The sequence below is a fragment of the Oncorhynchus clarkii genome, chromosome 29, assembly GCF_045791955.1.
Source record: "Oncorhynchus clarkii lewisi isolate Uvic-CL-2024 chromosome 29, UVic_Ocla_1.0, whole genome shotgun sequence".
Lineage (NCBI taxonomy): Eukaryota > Metazoa > Chordata > Actinopteri > Salmoniformes > Salmonidae > Oncorhynchus > Oncorhynchus clarkii.
In genome coordinates this window covers 16,972,852-16,989,851 of record NC_092175.1, presented here as the reverse complement: position 1 = coordinate 16,989,851, position 17,000 = coordinate 16,972,852, and the positions used below count along the sequence as shown (strand labels likewise).

At 42.3% G+C, this 17,000-nt stretch overlaps 2 protein-coding genes across 2 annotated transcripts; both read right to left on the bottom strand.

The window, feature by feature from the left end:
• Nucleotides 1-34: 34 nt before the first annotated feature.
• LOC139388736 (GPN-loop GTPase 3) lies at nt 35-3,378 on the bottom strand. The gene is made up of 8 exons (XM_071135611.1): nt 3,175-3,378; nt 2,580-2,688; nt 2,320-2,487; nt 2,001-2,125; nt 1,762-1,877; nt 1,497-1,593; nt 942-1,070; nt 35-768 (listed from the first exon to the last, which is right to left on the bottom strand). The coding sequence occupies exons 1-8, from the start codon at nt 3,220-3,222 to the stop codon at nt 703-705; spliced, it is 858 nt and encodes a 285-aa protein (XP_070991712.1). The 5' UTR covers nt 3,223-3,378; the 3' UTR covers nt 35-702.
• A 7,293-nt stretch (nt 3,379-10,671) lies between these two features.
• Nucleotides 10,672-16,634, bottom strand: LOC139388606 (vacuolar protein sorting-associated protein 29). Its single transcript, XM_071135365.1, has 4 exons — nt 16,564-16,634; nt 11,845-12,036; nt 11,483-11,718; nt 10,672-11,354 (listed from the first exon to the last, which is right to left on the bottom strand). The coding sequence occupies exons 1-4, from the start codon at nt 16,564-16,566 to the stop codon at nt 11,237-11,239; spliced, it is 549 nt and encodes a 182-aa protein (XP_070991466.1). The 5' UTR covers nt 16,567-16,634; the 3' UTR covers nt 10,672-11,236.
• Between the last annotated feature and the right edge of the window lie 366 nt (nt 16,635-17,000).

The following is a 17,000-nucleotide window of genomic DNA, read 5'->3' as shown; positions in this document are numbered from 1 at the left end:
GATCACCATTTTCATCGCAATAAATGTCAAAACGTTGTTTTACAATAGTTTAATTACAAAAACATAATCCAGATATTCAACAAGAAACGTCTTCTTAATTTCCATTAAATTCTGCTTACAGTCAAAAATCAACAGGTCACGTGGTGGAGCTTCACAGACAGGGATGGGGAGGAATTCGGGTGAAATTGAGAACACCTTCCTAATATTGAGTTGCATCCCCCTTTTGCCCTCAGAACATCCTCAGTTCGTTGGGGCATGGACTCTACAAGGTGTTGAAAGCATTCCACAGGGATGCTGGCCCATGTTGACTCCAATGCTTCCCACAGTTGTGTCAAATTGGCTGGATGTCATTTGGGTGGAGGACCATTATTGATACACATGGGAAACTGTTGAGTGTGAAAAACCCAGCAGCATTTCAGTTCTTGACACAAACTGGTGAGCCAGGCACCTACTATCATAACCCCCATTCAAAGGCACTTCAAAATGTTTTTTCTTGCCCATACACCCTCTGAATGGCACACATACATAATCCATGTCTCAGTTATCTCAAGGCTTACAAATCCTTCTATTACCTGTCTCCTCCCCTTCATCTACACTAACTTAAGTGACATCAATAAAGGATGATAGCTTTCACCTGGATTCACCTGGTCAGTCTGTCATGGAAAGAGCAGATGCACTTAATATTTTGTAATGTATATCATCTCAGTCCTCTTCTTTGTCCTGGAAGAAATCATCATAATTTGTGTTGTCTGGCTCCTCGTCAGGTTCCTTAGGAGAGAGGAAAAAGGAGAATGAGTGAAAGGTTTTGGTTAGTTGGAGAGTCGACTTAGTAACTTAGTACATTATTTCCCAAAACAGGAATAGAGTTAGTCTGCTCTACTAAACTCTAGGGCTAAGCATACATTTTAGTCCACAAAGTAGTGGATTTGTTTTGTATTTACCTTTGGCTCTTTGAACTCCAAGTCTTCTCCGTACTGTATGGAAAAGTCGATGTGCTGAAGCACTATGTTGATGCCTTCCTCGTCTGTGCGATCAAAAGGCAGGAATCTCACCATGCTGTAGTCATCAATCTAGAAAACACAAACTAGGGGTCATGACTTATTTATGGACACCAGTGCTGCCTTCTCTCTATGCACGGTTTTGTACGGCATAGGGCTGTCAAACGATAAAAACATTGAATTGAGTTAATAGCACGTGTGAAATAGGACCAATTACCCACTGAATTATTATTATTTGTCAATTCTGAATTTGCTCAAATTAAGCTGGAATTGAATATTCTTCATTAAAAAAATGTTACAAGACCCTTGACGTCTTGATTTTGTCGAAAGGAATGATTAGCAAAATTAGGTAAATTGAGAAAGCATACTTTCTTTAGCTTCAATGTCAACTTGTTTTTACATTGCATTGTTGTTTTTAGCTGTATAGATCTATTTTATGATATTTTCAGTGTATTTTGAAAGCTTTCAGACAATGTGATTAATTACAATAAAACTTACCAAACCACAGATGGCTTTGGTCAGCTTCTTGAACTTCTTGCTCCTAATGGTGACAGAGTTGTCCTCCATCATTGAGTACATGTCAGGGTCCAGGTACCTGCATGGAGAGAGCGGGATCTGTCAGTGCCAGCCAATACAGATCTGCTAAGCTTGTGCATAGGATGCATTCAGATCCAAACACACACACAGACATAAAACCAGATGGACATAGACCAAGGCAACAGATACACATAAAAAGGAGGAATTCCAAAATTCTGACACCTACTTTTCTATTTCCTTCTTGGCCTTGGGACTGAGCAGGTCCATTTTGGTCATGATGTTGACTGTTGGGATCTCCAAGGACACCATGGCACTCAACGCAGCCATGATACCAGAGATGAACTAGGTTTTTGAGACACTTGTTTTTCAATTAACTTAAAATACAACTGTTATAGCATATTATAAAGCCTGTATAAAAGGCAGCGTGGGATTGGAAATAAGATGTGTTAGCAGAGGACATATTACCTTGAAGGTCTCCACCATGAACTGTGAGTCCACCAGGAAGATGCCACAGACACGGAATTCCCACTGCTGGAGCTGCTCTACCAGCTGCCTCATCACAGGGAGGTGTGTGTAGAGCTCTATTTGGCCTGCAGACACCACTAACACCGTCATCATCATCGTCAACACCATTCTCACCACATCACCTTCAGCACAAACCTCTCAACTGCCATCACCATCATGGTCAACATCAAAATCAGATCCATATTATGCACTTCATCTCCACCATCATCATCATCATCCAGGCCACGTTCCTTGCCCTGCTCTATGAAAAGCACCTTACCTGGACAGTCAAACAGTATGTAGTCGTCCTCCACGTGACCCAGGCTCTCCTCCAGCCAGTCAAAGTTGTTGGCAAAGTATTCCATGCAGAACACCAGCCCTCCATTTGGGCCGAACCTCAGTGACTCATCCTCCATTACGTCATCCACCATGATGAGCTCCCGGATATCTGAGGGTAGGAAAACAGCCATCAGTGGCACTCAATGTTAGAGAAACAGGACTATCACAGTATCAGAACTCCTAAGAGATGGGTTTTCTTACCTGCCATGACCGGGTAATCAAAGTGTTCAGCGGCTGGGTCTAGGTTGACCACCTGTACAGAGCGGTTTATGGCTGCCGCATGCTGGATCAGTGTAGAGCAGTAGGTACTCTGAGGAGAGGCGGGAGATATATAGAAACCACAGCTGACTTTAATATCGGTGGCAAAAACATACATGATGATATGAGAACATTGAATAGGATAAATCAAGTAACAGCTACAGTAAAACCACATTATTAAAGTGCTAGAACTGCATTTCTGAAATGGCAATGGCAGTGCCTGTAAGCAGTTTAGACCTTGAAGTTGCAACCAATAGTGTATATATAAATAATTGGTTGCAACTCTATTAGCTAGCCCACTAACAATCTAGCAAGTGGTATCGCTAGATATGTTAATAATGTGTGAATTGGCATTAATTGTAAAACATAGCCTAGCCCTGCTCATTTTGGAATCCACATGGAACAACCAACAAACACCTATTTAGTTTGCTAGTTTAATAGCTAACTACCCACTGAAAATAACGGAAGCATTTCAGCACCACAGGCTGTGTGGATAAATAACGTTACTTAGCTAACGTAGCTATAATCTAGTAGCTACCTTTCCACTTCCCGCGGGGCCCATCACCAGTTGAGCATAACGAGGCATTTCTGCTATCCTATCCCGAAAACTACATGGACTGAAATGACAAAAAAAAAAGTGTCGCTTAATTCTTCAAGACTAATATTGCAAAACAATGACGGCGAGTAAATGCGCAGCCAACATGCTTGCAGACAGAAAACTTTCACTAAATACGGGTATCGTTTCGGGACAAAAGATACCGTTCGAATCAGGGCAAGAGGTATATTTTCACGCATGCGCACAAACAATTGTGCCTTTTGTAGCGGCAATACAACTTTTACTTTTTTTTACATTTTTTTATGTAACATTTATTTAACTAGGCAAGTCAGTTAAGAACAAATTCGTATTGACAATGTCGGCCTACACCGGCCAAACCCGGACGACGCTGGGCCAATTGTGCGCCGCTCTATGGGACTCCCAATCACGGCCGGTTGTGATACAGCCTGGATACCTTTTTGGATGAAGTCCACCAATAACACCTAAAAGAAGGAGAACAATTTCACCTGCGCGCCGATATCTAAATATAAACGCAACATGTAAAGTGTTGGTCCCATGTTTCATGAGATGAAATAAAACATCCCAGAAATGTGCCATATACACACATTTTGTGCAGAAGTTTCTTTACATCCCTCTCTGTGAGCATTTCTTCTTTGCCATCAACCTGACAGTGTGGCATATCAAGAAGCTGATTAAACGTCAAGATCATTACACCTTGTGCTTAGGACAAATCAAATGTTATTTTAGAATGCTACACCATGGGACTGTTTTGCTAGCACAGACTGGAATTTATTTAAATTTTATTTTACTTTAATTTAACTAGGCAAGTCAGTTAAAAACAAATTCTTATTTTCAATGACAGCCTAGGAAAGGTGGATTGACTGCCTTGTTCAGGGGCAGAACAACAGATTTTGGGGATTCGATTTTGCAACCTTTCGGTTACTAGTCCAAAGCTCTAACCACTAGGCTACCTGCCACCCTGCGATTCACCCAATGGCATTGATCGGCTTCATCAATAAGTGCATCGACGAAGTGCACACACAGTAACTGTACGTACAGATCCCAACCAGAAGCCATGGATTACAGGCAACATCCGCATCGGGCTAAAGGCTTGAGCTGCCGCTTTCAAGGAGCAGGTACTAATCCGGCGCATATAAGAAATCCCGCTATTCCCTCAGACGAACAATCAAACAAGCAAAGCGTAAATATAGGATTAAGATTGAATCCTACTACACCGGCTCTGAAGCTCGTCGGATGTGGCAGGGCTCTAAAAATATTACGGACTGCAAAGGGAAACCCAGACACGAGCTGCCCAGTGACGTGAGCCTACCAGACAAGCTAAATGCCTTTTATGCTCGCTTCGAGGCAAGCAACACTGAAGCAGGTACCAGCTGTTCTGGATGACTGTGTGATAACCCTCTCGGTAGCCGATGTGAACAAAACCTTTAAACAGGTCAACATTCACAAAGCCGCTGGGCCAGACGGATTACCAGGACGTGTACCCAAAGCATGCACAGACCAACTGGCAAGTGTCTTCACTGACATTTTCAACCTCTCCCTGACCGAGTCTGTAATACCTACATGTTTCAAGCAGACCACCATAGTCCCTGTGCCCAAGGAAGCAAAGGTAACCTGCCTAAATGATTACCGCCCCATGGCCCTCACGTCGTTAGCCATGAAATGCTTTGAAAGGCTGGTCATGGCTCACATCAACAGCATCCTCCCGGACACCCTAGACCCACTCCAATTTGCATGCTGCCCCAAAAGATCCACAGAGGATGCAATCTCAATCGCACTCTACACTGCCCTTTCTCACCTTGACAAAAGGAACACCTATGTGAGAATGTTATTAATTGACTACAGCTCAGCGTTCAACACCATAGTGCCCACGAAGCTCATCACTAAGCTAAGGACTCTGGGACTAAACACCTCCCTCTGCAACTGGATCCTGAACTCCCTGACCGGCCGCCCCAAGGTGGTAAGAGTAGGCAACAACACATCTGCCATGCTGATCCTTAACACTGGGGCCCCTCAGGGTTGTGTACTTAGTCCCCTTCTGTAATACCTGTTCACCCACGACTGCGTGGCCAAACACGTCTCCAACACCATCATTAAGTTTGCTGACGACACAACAGTGGTAGGCCGGATCACCGATAACGATGAGACCGCCTATAGGGAGGTCAGAGAACTGGCAGTGTGGTGCCAGGACAACAACCTCTCCCTCAATGTGAGCAAGACTAAGGAGCTGATCGTGGACCACAGGAAAAGGCGGGCCGAACAGGTCCCCATTAACATCGATGGGCTGTAGGTGAGTGAGTTGAGAGTTGGAATTTCCTTGGTGTCCACATCACCAACAAACTATAAGGGTCCAAACATACCAAGACAGTTGTGAAGAGGGCACGACAAAACCTTTTCCCCCTCAGGAGACTGAAAAGATTTGGCATGGGTCCACAGCTGCACCATCAAGAGCATCCTGACCGGTTGCATCACCGCCTGGTATGGCAACTGCTCGGCATCTGACCGTAAGGCACTAGAGAGGGTAGTGCAAACGGCACAGTACATCACTGGGGCTAAGCTTCCCGCCATCCAGGACCTATATAATAGGCGGTGTCAGAGGAAAGACCATAAAATTGTCAGAGACTCCAGTCACCCAAGTTATATACTGTATTCTCTGCTACCGCACGGAAAGAGGTACCGGAGCGCCAAGTCTAGGACCAAGAGGCACCTCAACAGCTTCTACCCCCAAGCCATAAGACTGCTGAACAATTAATAAAATCGCCACCAGAAAATTTACATTGACCCCTCCCCCATCCCTTTTGTACACTGCTGCTACTCACTGTTTATTATCATGCATTGTCACTTCACCCCCACCTACATGTACAAATTACCCAAACGAACCTGTACCCCCGCACACTGACTCGGTACCGGTACCCCCTGTATATAGCCTTATTATTGTTATTCTTATTGTGTTACCTTTTAAGTATTGCTTTTTACTTTAGTCTACTTGGTAAATATTTTCTTAACTCTTCTTGAAATACACTGTTGGTTAAGGGCTTGTAAGTAAGCATTTCAGGGTAAAGTCTACACTTGTTGTATTCGGGCCCATGTGACAAATAAAGTTTGATTTGATTTGATTTGAACCACAGACCACGTGTAACCACTCCAGCCCAGGAACGATTTCTTGACCTGCGAGATCGTCTGAGACCAGCAACCCGGACAGCTGATGAAACTGTGGTTTTGTACAAACTGTCAGAAACCGTCTCAGGGAAGCTCATCTACGTGCTCGTCATCCTCACAAGAGTCTTGACCTGACTGGTCAGGGGTTTGCTGATGTCAACGTTGTGAACAGAGTGCCCCATGGTGGCGGTTGGGTTATGGCATTTGGGATGCTCTCGATCGGCGTGTAGACGTGTAGAACAGTGTGTTCCAGTTCCCACTAATATCCGGCAACTTTGCACAGCCGTTGAATAGGAGTGGGACAACATTCTCCAGGCCACAATCCACAGCCTGATCAACTCTGTGAGAAGGAGATGTGTCGTGCTGCATGAGGCAGATGGTGGTCACACCAGATACTGACTGGTTTTCGGATCCACGCCCCTACCTTTTTTAAAGGTATCTGTGACAGATACTGAACAAAAATATAAACGCAACATGTGTGTTCCATGAGCTGAAATGAGAGATCCCAGACATTTTCACTTCGCACAAAAATTTTGTGCACAAATTTGTTTACATCCCTGTTAGTTAACATTTCTGATTTGCCAAGATAATCCATCCACCTGACAGATGTGACATATCAAGAAGCTGATTAAACAGGATGACACATGCACCTTGTGCAGGGGACAATAAAAGGCCACTCTAAAATGTGCAGTTTTGTCACACAACACAATGCCACAGATGTCTCAAGTTTTGAGGGAGTGTGCAATTGGCGTTCTGACTGCAAGAATGTCCACCAGAGCTGTTGCCAGAGATTTTAATGTTAATTTCTCTATCATCTTCCGCCTACAACGTCGTTAAAGAGAATTTGACAGTACGTCCAACCGGTCTCACAACCGAAGACCACGTGTATGGCGTCGTGTGGTTTGCAGATGTCAACGTTGTGAACAGAGTGACCCATGGTGGGGTTATGGTGTTTGTATTTGTATTTATTACTCTTCCTGGGGTTCAAACACATGAAGCCACTTACATTACATATAAAACAAAAAATAAAACAGTATATCATAACATTAATACACATCTACAATACAACATTTATAATACCCGGCACAGCGAGAAGAGGACTGGCCACCCCTCATAGCCTGGTTCTTCTCTAGGTTTCTTCCTAGGTTCCGGCCTTTCTAGGGAGTTTTTCCTAGCCACTGTGCTTCTATACCTGCATTGCTTGCTGTTTGGGGCTGGGTTTCTGTACAGCACTTTGTGACATCAGCTGATGTAAGAAGGGCTTTATAAATAAATGTGATTGATAATACCACCATACAACAATATTACAATATACGTGTGAAGAGTGCGTGTGCTAGTGCGCGTATGCGTGTGTCTGTAGCTTTGTGTGCGTCTCTTCACAGTCCCTGCTGTTCTATAAGGTGTATTGTTACCCGTTTGTTTTTTTTTATCTGATTCTACTGCCTGCATCAGTTACCTGATGTGGAATAGAGTTCCACATAGTCATGGCTCTGTGTAGTACTGTGCGCCTCCCATAGTCTGTTCTGGACTTGTGAAGAGACCTCTGATGGCATGTCTTGTGGGGTATGCATGGGTGTCTGGGGCTGTGTGCTAGTAGTCTTAACAGACAGCTCGATACATTCAGCTTGTCAACATTTCTTACAAAAACAAGTAGTGAGGAAGTCAATCTCTCTTCCACTTTGAGCCATGAGAGATTAACATGCATTTCATTAATGTTAGCTCTCCGTGTACTTTTAAGGGCCAGCCGTGCTGCCCTGTTCTGAGCCAATTGTAATTTTCCTTAGTGTCTCTGTGGCACCTGACCACCCGACTGAACAGTAGTCTAGGTGAAACCAAACTATGGCTTGTAGGACCTGCCTTGTTGATAGTGTTGTTAAAAAGGCAGAGCAGCGCTTTATTATGCACAGACTTCTCCCCATCTTAGCTATTGTTGTATCAACATGTTTTGACCATGACAGTTTACAATTCAGGGTTACTCCAAGCAGTTTAGTCACTTTTAGTCAATTTAGAAAAGGTTTAGGGTTTAGTGAATGATCTGTCCCCAATACAATGCTTTTAGTTTTCAAAATATTTAGGACTAACTTATACCTTGCCACCCATTGTGAAACTAACTGCAGCTCTTTGTTAAGTGTTGCAGTCATTTCAGTTGCTGTAGTAGCTGACGTGTATAGTGTTGAGTCATCCGCATACATAGACACACTGGCTTTGCTCAAAGCCATTGGCATGTAGTTAATAAAGATTGAAAAAAGCAAGGGGCCTAAACAGCTTCCCTGGGAAATTCCTGATTCTACCTGGAATATTTTGGAGAGGCTTCCATTAAAGAACACCCTCTTTGTTCTGTTAGACAAGTAACTCTTTATCCACAAGATGGCAGGGGGTGTAAAGCCATTATGATTGACTGAAGTCTAACAAAACAGCCCCCACAAACTTATCATCAATTTCTCTCAGCCAATCATCAATCATTTTGTAAGTGCTGTGCTTGTTGAATGTCCTTCCTTATAAGCATGCTGAAAGTCTGTTGTCAATTTGTTTACTTTAAATTAGAATTGTATCTGGTCAAACACAATTTTTTCCAGAAGTTTACTTAGGGTTGGTAACAGGCTGATTGGTCTGCTATTTGAGCCAGTAATGGGGTTATGGGCAACAAACACAATTGCATTTTATCGATGGCAATTCGTGACGAGATCCAAAAGCCCATTGTGAGTTCTTTTATGATATCTGTGACCAACAGATGCATATCTGTATTCCCAATCATGTGAAATCCATAGATTAGGGTCTAATGAATTTATTTCAATTGACTGATTTCCTCAAATGAGCTATAACTCAGTAAAATCTTAGAAATTGTTGCATGTTTTGTTTAATCATTTTGTTCAGTATATATACACAGACCCAGTCAAAAGTTTGGACACACCTACTCATTCAAGGGTTTGCCCATCTTTGTCACAGCCTGGAGGTGTGTTGGGTCATTGTCCTGATGAAAAACAAATGATAGTCCCACTAAACGCAAACCAAAAGGGAAGGTGTATCGCTGCAGAATGCTGTGGTAGCCATGCTGGTTAAGTGTGCCTTAAATTCTAAATATCTGACATTGTCACCAGAAAAGCACCATCACACCTCCTCCTCCATGCTTCACGGTGGGAACCACACATGCGGAGGTCATCCATTCACCTACTCTGCGTTTCACAAAGACAATTCTCAAATTTGGACTCAAAAGACCAAAGGACAGATTTCCACCAATCTAATGTACATTGCTTGTGTTTCTTGGCCCAAGCAAGTCTCTTCTTTTTATTGGTGTCCTTTAGTAGTGGTTTCTTTGCAGCAATTTGACCATAAAAGGCCTGATTCACAGTCTCCTCTGAACAGTTTATGTTGAGATGTGTCTGTTACTTGAACTCTGTGAAGCATTTATTTGGGCTGCAATTTCTGAGGCTGGTAACGCTAATGAACTTGTCCTCTGCAGCAGAGGTAACTCTTGGTCTTCCTTTCCTGTGGCGGTCCTCATGAGAGCCAGTTCCATCATACCTTATTTACATAAGTATTTAGACCCTTTGCTGTGAGACTTGAGCTGTACCTCGACACAATCCTGTCTCGGAACAATTCCTTCGACCTCATGGATTGTTTTTTGCTCTGAAATGCACTGTCAACTGTGGGACCTTATATAGGAAGGCGTATTCCTTTCCAAATCATGTCCAATCAATTCAATTTACCACAGGTGGACTCCAATCAAGTTGTAGAATCATCTCAAGGATGATCAATGGAAACAGGATGCACCTGAGCTCAATTTCGAGTCTCATAGCAAAGGGTCTGAATACTTATTTACATAAGGTATGTTTTTAATAGATTTGCTACATTTCTAAAATAACTTTTTGCTTTGTCATTATGGGGTAGTGTGTGTAGATTGCTGAGGAAATTTGGTAATTTAATCCATTATCGAATAAGGCTGTAATGTAACAAAATGTGGAAAAAGTCAAGGGGTCTGAATACTTTCCCGAAGGCACTGTATGTTTGAAAGCGCTCAGGGCAGTTATTGAAGCTTTAGTATTGCACAATTTTTGTTCTAACCTAAATTATGCCATGTTTACATCTGTGCCTTTGTCATCAGGGTTCAACCAATGGGAAGATGACCTGGAGTTAGAGGAGATGAGTGAATGCATGAGATCACTGTTCATGGGGGAGATGACTAATTCACTAACTTATCGGATACATGACAGCAACGCTCATTTGTTGTCACAGTGATTTTACATGTGGTGACATTTTCTATAGGTGTTAGTCTTACAATTTAATAACAACAAGTGGCTAAAAGAAAGTGAAATTTGATTTTTATTGTGGGGAAAATGAGTGAGAGAAGGCCCACTACAGGAAGATAAAGGCCATGGAGTTACATGTACTTACAAGACATTTTACATCCCAATACGTAAAATTAAAAATATTTATTTTAATGACATTACGCAAACTCATGATCTTATTGCATTCTCTACAGACACCAGATGGTGGGTCGAACACAAGCAAATGCTGATGAAATATAAACATTATTGTACATTTCTTTATAGAGTTAAGTGGCAAACAGATATGGTACAGCATTAGCATTGTGGTGACCAGTGCTTGACTTGGATTGAAATAGGTTCCAGTACTCATTGTGCGCTGGTACTCTTTATATTTAGGCGCAGGAGCGCCACAATACTTTGGCGCTATTATTCTATAAGAGGAACAGGAGCTCAAGCAGTAGAACATTTGAGGTGCAGATACTCAGCTCTGGTGAGCTCCTGCCCAAGTCAAGCATTAATGGTGACGTAGTTGGAGCTGCAGGTAGAAAGGAATGAAACGATACGCTAAGTGAACAACAGAGCCCCCTACTTCAGTCCTGGTTTTAGGATTTCTTGTACTCAATCCTCTCCACTTTCACGTCATCTCCGATGAGCTGGTAGACATATGTCACCACTGTGGATGCTTGGATGTCCATCAATACAAAGGATGGGATGATGTTGCTGAGGAGAAACCAAACAAAAGAGAGGAAGGCTCAGATTAATGCTAGCGGTTAGCAACTTACCAAGTCACCTGCTAAATGACCCAATAAATATGTGAACGGCTTAATCTGTAAAAATGCCTCCATTACCTTTCCAGTGCGTTGTAGGCTCCAGTTGCTGAGCCGGGGTTGATGTAGAACTTGTTCTCGTTTTCGAAGGCCTCGAACTTGTGCGTGTGTCCAGAGATGAGGATGTCGACGTCAAGCTGCCTCTGCAGCAAGGCCAGGCTTGCCATATCCCCCCAGGGGATAACCTGGTGCCCATGGATCAGGCCGATCTTAAACTGACCCACTGTCACCACCTTCTGCTCCGGGTAGTTCAGGTTCTGTAGGGCAGAGAAGGCCAAAAACACACTACAGTTCATGCACTGTTCTAACCCATTAAAGGTTTACATATAAGTTTCAAGATAATGGATCATGTAATAAAGCAGAAGGGAAGCAGAGACAAAAACCTCATCAAAGTCTCCCCTAACGATGTGTACATCCCCAGCCAGGGTCTTCAGGTAGTCATAGCTCTCCTTGGTGCAAAGGTTGCCTGTACAGAGGATGTGCTGGATTTTTCCTGGCACTAGCAGCTTCTTGAACTTGGCTGGAAGGGTGTTGCATCGGTGGGGGATGTGCAGGTCACCTAACACCAGGACCAACTGTCATCAAACAATGGACGGAGAGTTATGTTAGCAACAGTATTTATGTTAGCAACAGTTACGAGAGGGGGCTCAGTCATACTTACGAAATGTAGGCTGTCAATTAGGGTGACATTACGTTTGGAATCTATACCATTTCAGCTCAGTCAACTCAGGAAATTAATTGAAATTCAACATGTGCCTTGCACATTTTCAACAAGTCTGTTGTATTGAATGTCAATTCATCATAAAAAAATACAACATTGGTCATCAAGTTGGATGATCACTTTTTTTGCTTTACTATAATTGTATGTTCTCTTAGGTAGGGTATATCAATACTCCATCGTAATTAGCGCTGGAAGAGAAGATTGTGTTCTGCCAATTTGGTCAAGGACTAAAGTTTCTTGTCCCCTTAGGGACAAGGCTATCCCCACGTTTGGATCAGTTTGTCTGACCCGCGACTAATCAAAATAATCCTAGTTTCAGACAAACAAGAAAAGTGGTTTATTTTTGGTACTTTTACCTCTTTTTCATGATAGCCAATTGGTAGATACAGTCTTGTCCCATCCCTGCAACTCCCGTACGCACTTGGGAAAGGCGAAGGTCGAGAGCCATGCATCCTCCGAAACATGACCCTGCCAAGCCGCACTGCTCGCTTAACCTGGAAGCCAGCCGAACCAATGTGTCGGAGGAAACACCGTCCAGTTGGCAACCGAGGTCAGCTTGCAGTCTCCCGACCTGCCACAAGGAGTCACTAGAGCATGATGGGACAAGTAAATCCCGGCAGGCCAAACCCTCCCCTAACCCGGACGAGGCTGGCCCAATTGTGCGCCGCCTTATAAGTTTCCCGGTCACGGCCGGCTGTAACACAGCCTGGGATTGAACCCGGGTCTGTATGACACCTCAAGCACTGCAGTGCCTTAGACCGCTGTGCCACTCGTTACGCCCAAACAAGAAAAGTTTATTGATTTTTCCACACCACAATCAGACATCAGAAAAGTAATCCTACATCACCATGAAACCAGCCCAAAAAGTCAGTGCATCCAAACTCCATAATCACAGACTATAGCTCCAGTTGAAGTCAGATGTTTACATACACCTTAGCCAAACACATTTCAACTCAGTTTTTCACAATTCCTGATATTTAATACTAGTAATAATTCCCTGTCGTAGGTCAGTTAGGGTCACCACTTTATTTTAAGAATGTGAAATGTCAGAATAATAGTAGAGAATGATTTAATTCAGCTTTACTTTCTTTCATCACATTCCCAGTGGATCAGAAGTTTACATACACTCAATTAGAATTTGGTAGCATTGCCTTTAAAACGTTTAACTTGGGTAAAATGTTTTGGGTAGCCTTCCACAAGATTCCCACAATAAGCTGGGTGAATTTTGGCCCATTCCTCCTGACAGAGCTTGTGTAACTGAGTCAGGTTTGTAGGCCTCCTTGCTCGCACAAGCTTTTTCAGTTCTGCCCACAAATGTTTTATTGGAATGAGGTCAGGGCTTTGAGATGGCCACTCCAATATCTTGACTTTGTTGTCCTTAAGTAATTTTGCCACAACTTTAGAAGTATGCTTGGGGTCATTGTCCATTTGGAAGACCAATTTGCGACCAAGCTTTAACTTCCTGACTGATGTCTTGAGATGTTCCTTCAATATATTCACATAATTTTCCTGCCTCATGATGCCATCTATTTTGTGAAGTGCACCAGTCCCTCCTGCAGCAAAGCACCCCCACAACATGATGCTGCCACTCCCCTTCTTCACGGTTGGGATGTGGTTCTTCGGCTCGCAAGCCTCCCCCTTTTTCCTCCAAACATAACGATGGTCATTATGGCCAAACAGTTCTGTTTTTGTTTCATCAGACCAGAGGGCATTTCTCCAAAAAGTATGATCTTTGTCCCCATGTGCAGTTGCAAACAGTAGTCTGGCTTTTTTATGGCGGTTTTGGAGCAGTGGCTTCTTCCTTGCTGAGCGGCCTTTCAGATTATGTCGATATAGGACTCGTTTTACTTTGGATATAGATACTTTTGTACCCGTTTCCTCCAGCATCTTCACAAGGTCCTTTGCTGTTGTTCTGGGATTGATTTGCACTTTCCGCACCAAAGTACGTTAATCTCTAGGAGACAGAACGCGTCTCCTTCCTGGGCGGTATGACGGCTGCGTGGTCCCATGGTGTTCATACTTGCGTACTATTGTTTGTACAGATGAACGTGGTACCTTCAGGGATTTGGAAATTGCTCCCAAGGATAAACCCGTTTTGTGGATGTCTACAATATTTTTTCTGAGGTCTTGGCTGATTTCCTTTGATTTTCCCATGATGTCCAGCAAAGAGGCGCTGAGTTTGAAGGTAGGCCTTGAAATACATCCACAGGTACACCTCCAATTGACTAAAATGATGTCAATTAGCCTATCAGAAGTTTCTAAAGCCATTTTCTAAGCTGTTTAAAGGCACAGTCAACTTAGTGTATGTACACTTCTGACCCACTGGAATTGTGATACAGTGAATTATAAGTAAAATAATCTGTCTGTAAACAATTGTTTGAAAACTTACTTGTGTCATGCACAAAGTAGATGTCCTAACCGACTTTCCAAAACTATAGTTTGTGGAGTGGTTGAAAAAACGAGTTTTAATGACTCCAACCTAAGTGTATGTAAAACTTCCGACTTCAACTGTTGGTTTCCATCCAATTAGTGAAATTGTACTGGAACTTCCTGTTTCCATCACAGCTGTTGTGATTTCTCTTTTAATATACAGTATGACTTTACTCGCATAAAAACAGGATGGAAAAGTGGGTCCTAGCTAGGTTTCCATCCAATTGGCGACAGATTTTCATGTGAATATTCTAAAATCCGCATAAAGAAAATGATACGCATTTTTCCACCAGTTGTGTGTTTCCAACAAAATTCAGTGTGTGACTACGATCGCATTTTCAACTATACCGATAGTTGTCACAAAAGCTGTTGTGTTAAATAGCAAATGTCTGGTTTTAGCACCAGAGCTCTTGCCAAAAGCTCGCAGATACAGTGCTGGTAGGATAGCCTACATGATGAGATTATTATGGATAATGGATACTTGTATTTGTCTTTATGCAACTGAGGCACAAATAATTGTCTTTATTTTTAACACCATTTTTTATTACCTGATACCATTAAAAAAATATGTATATTTCAGTGCATTCTATAAATAAAAAAGTGAAATCTGACAATCCCTTGAAAGCCATTCAGTATTTGTCCGTGCCAGTAAACATTGTGTGTGCTATAATTCAGTAAATATCTGATGGGTTAAAAACAATTAAAATGGCTTGGAGTATCTTTACCCATTATCCAACTATTGCATTTATTAGAATTATTTTAAAACCTTTGACAATTTTGATGACCCGTTGCTACTTTACTCGCATAAAAACTGTGGATGGAAACATGGTTACTGATAAATAAATACTAATCAGAATTGCGCAATATTCTCACCTGAATGGAATGCGGCATTCTAAGTGTCTATGTGTGTTAATGGATGAATGCAATACATTAATATATATTTGCTATTAGGGCATCATTATAGGCCTAACCTGCAGAGAATAGTGAGGTGTGGAGTGTTACTATGACAGCCATCTCACCCCCGCAAAACAAGACTACAGAACGGGCAGAAGACAAGCTCCAACACAGAGAACAGGGCACTTACCCGGTGAACAGCCTGAATACAAGCAGAGGTTGATTGGAGACAGGGAGTGGTGGGAGGGTGGGAAGGGAGTGGTGGGTGAAAGGGGTGGAAAGCAAGATGTGCGTGGAGAGATTTACATGAAGCATGGTCAAAGATTGGAAAGGAAAAAAGAACAAGGGACAAGAGTGAAAACTGAAATTATAAATTAAAAGTGGATGAATAAAGTAATGAAATAGTCACAACAAATAAGTGTTAACTAGGTGACAATAGTAAATAGCCTTAATTGTTAGTGGGTTGCAGGTTATATCAAACTAGAGAGTGTGAGTGATGAAGTGTCCCTACCAAGCAGAAACGTTTGGTTGGTGCACTGACACAAAACGTTAAAAAAGGGCCATAAAGTTCAAATCAAACAAATACAAAAACTCACATTACTGAATTTATATTCGTAGATAACTGCGATGTGTAAAGCACATGGTGTGGTAACGTTAGTTAAACCAGATTTTGTTTTTGAAAATCACACGCTAGCTAGCATTTCTGACTAGTTAGCTACTGTCTGAAGCTTGCTAACAATTTGAGAAGGAAATTAAATAACGTTAGCTAGCTACTCGAGCAAGAACATCACACCGATTTGTAAAAACGAACAAATAATGACACACTTAAAGTACAACCGAATACAGGCGGTGTTTTGATGCTTATTCAGATCACATTTTCAACTGTCATGTGATCGTAGCTAACTTAGCAGACCAACAGACTTCACAAGTTTTATTTACCGGGATCTAGAGGTAGGTTTTACGGTAACAAGGCTAGTGCTCACGTCTTCATACAAGTAATGCTCACGAAACATAAATAAGCCTCGAAATCTAATATTTACTGTCTTCCCAGACTTACCATCTTCTATTTTGCTGGATCTGCTAAGCTTCAGGAAGCAGCTACGCGTATTGACGTAAGCAGTGACAACGATCATGCAATCAGCCAATGAATGCCGGGCAATCCTACGGATTCCAATGTAGGACATACGCTCATGTGACTCTAATCTAATGCAATAAGGCTTTCGAAAGATATGGACCTAATCTTTCAAAAGCGAGAATGAATAATTTAAATAAAAAAATGTACACGTTATGTAGCAGTTTTGCACAGATTCATACAGCTATGGGTGCCTTCCTCCTCCGGTACACTAACTCTGTAAAAGTGGGTATCAATTTAACCTTTTGTTTTCTGAAAATGATTTGTGACTGATATGAAAGACACGGTCCTTATGTTTTCTAAACCGTACTGCAAGTTTTGTGCATTGATGTTGAGACCAAGCATCTGAGCGCTTAACAAAA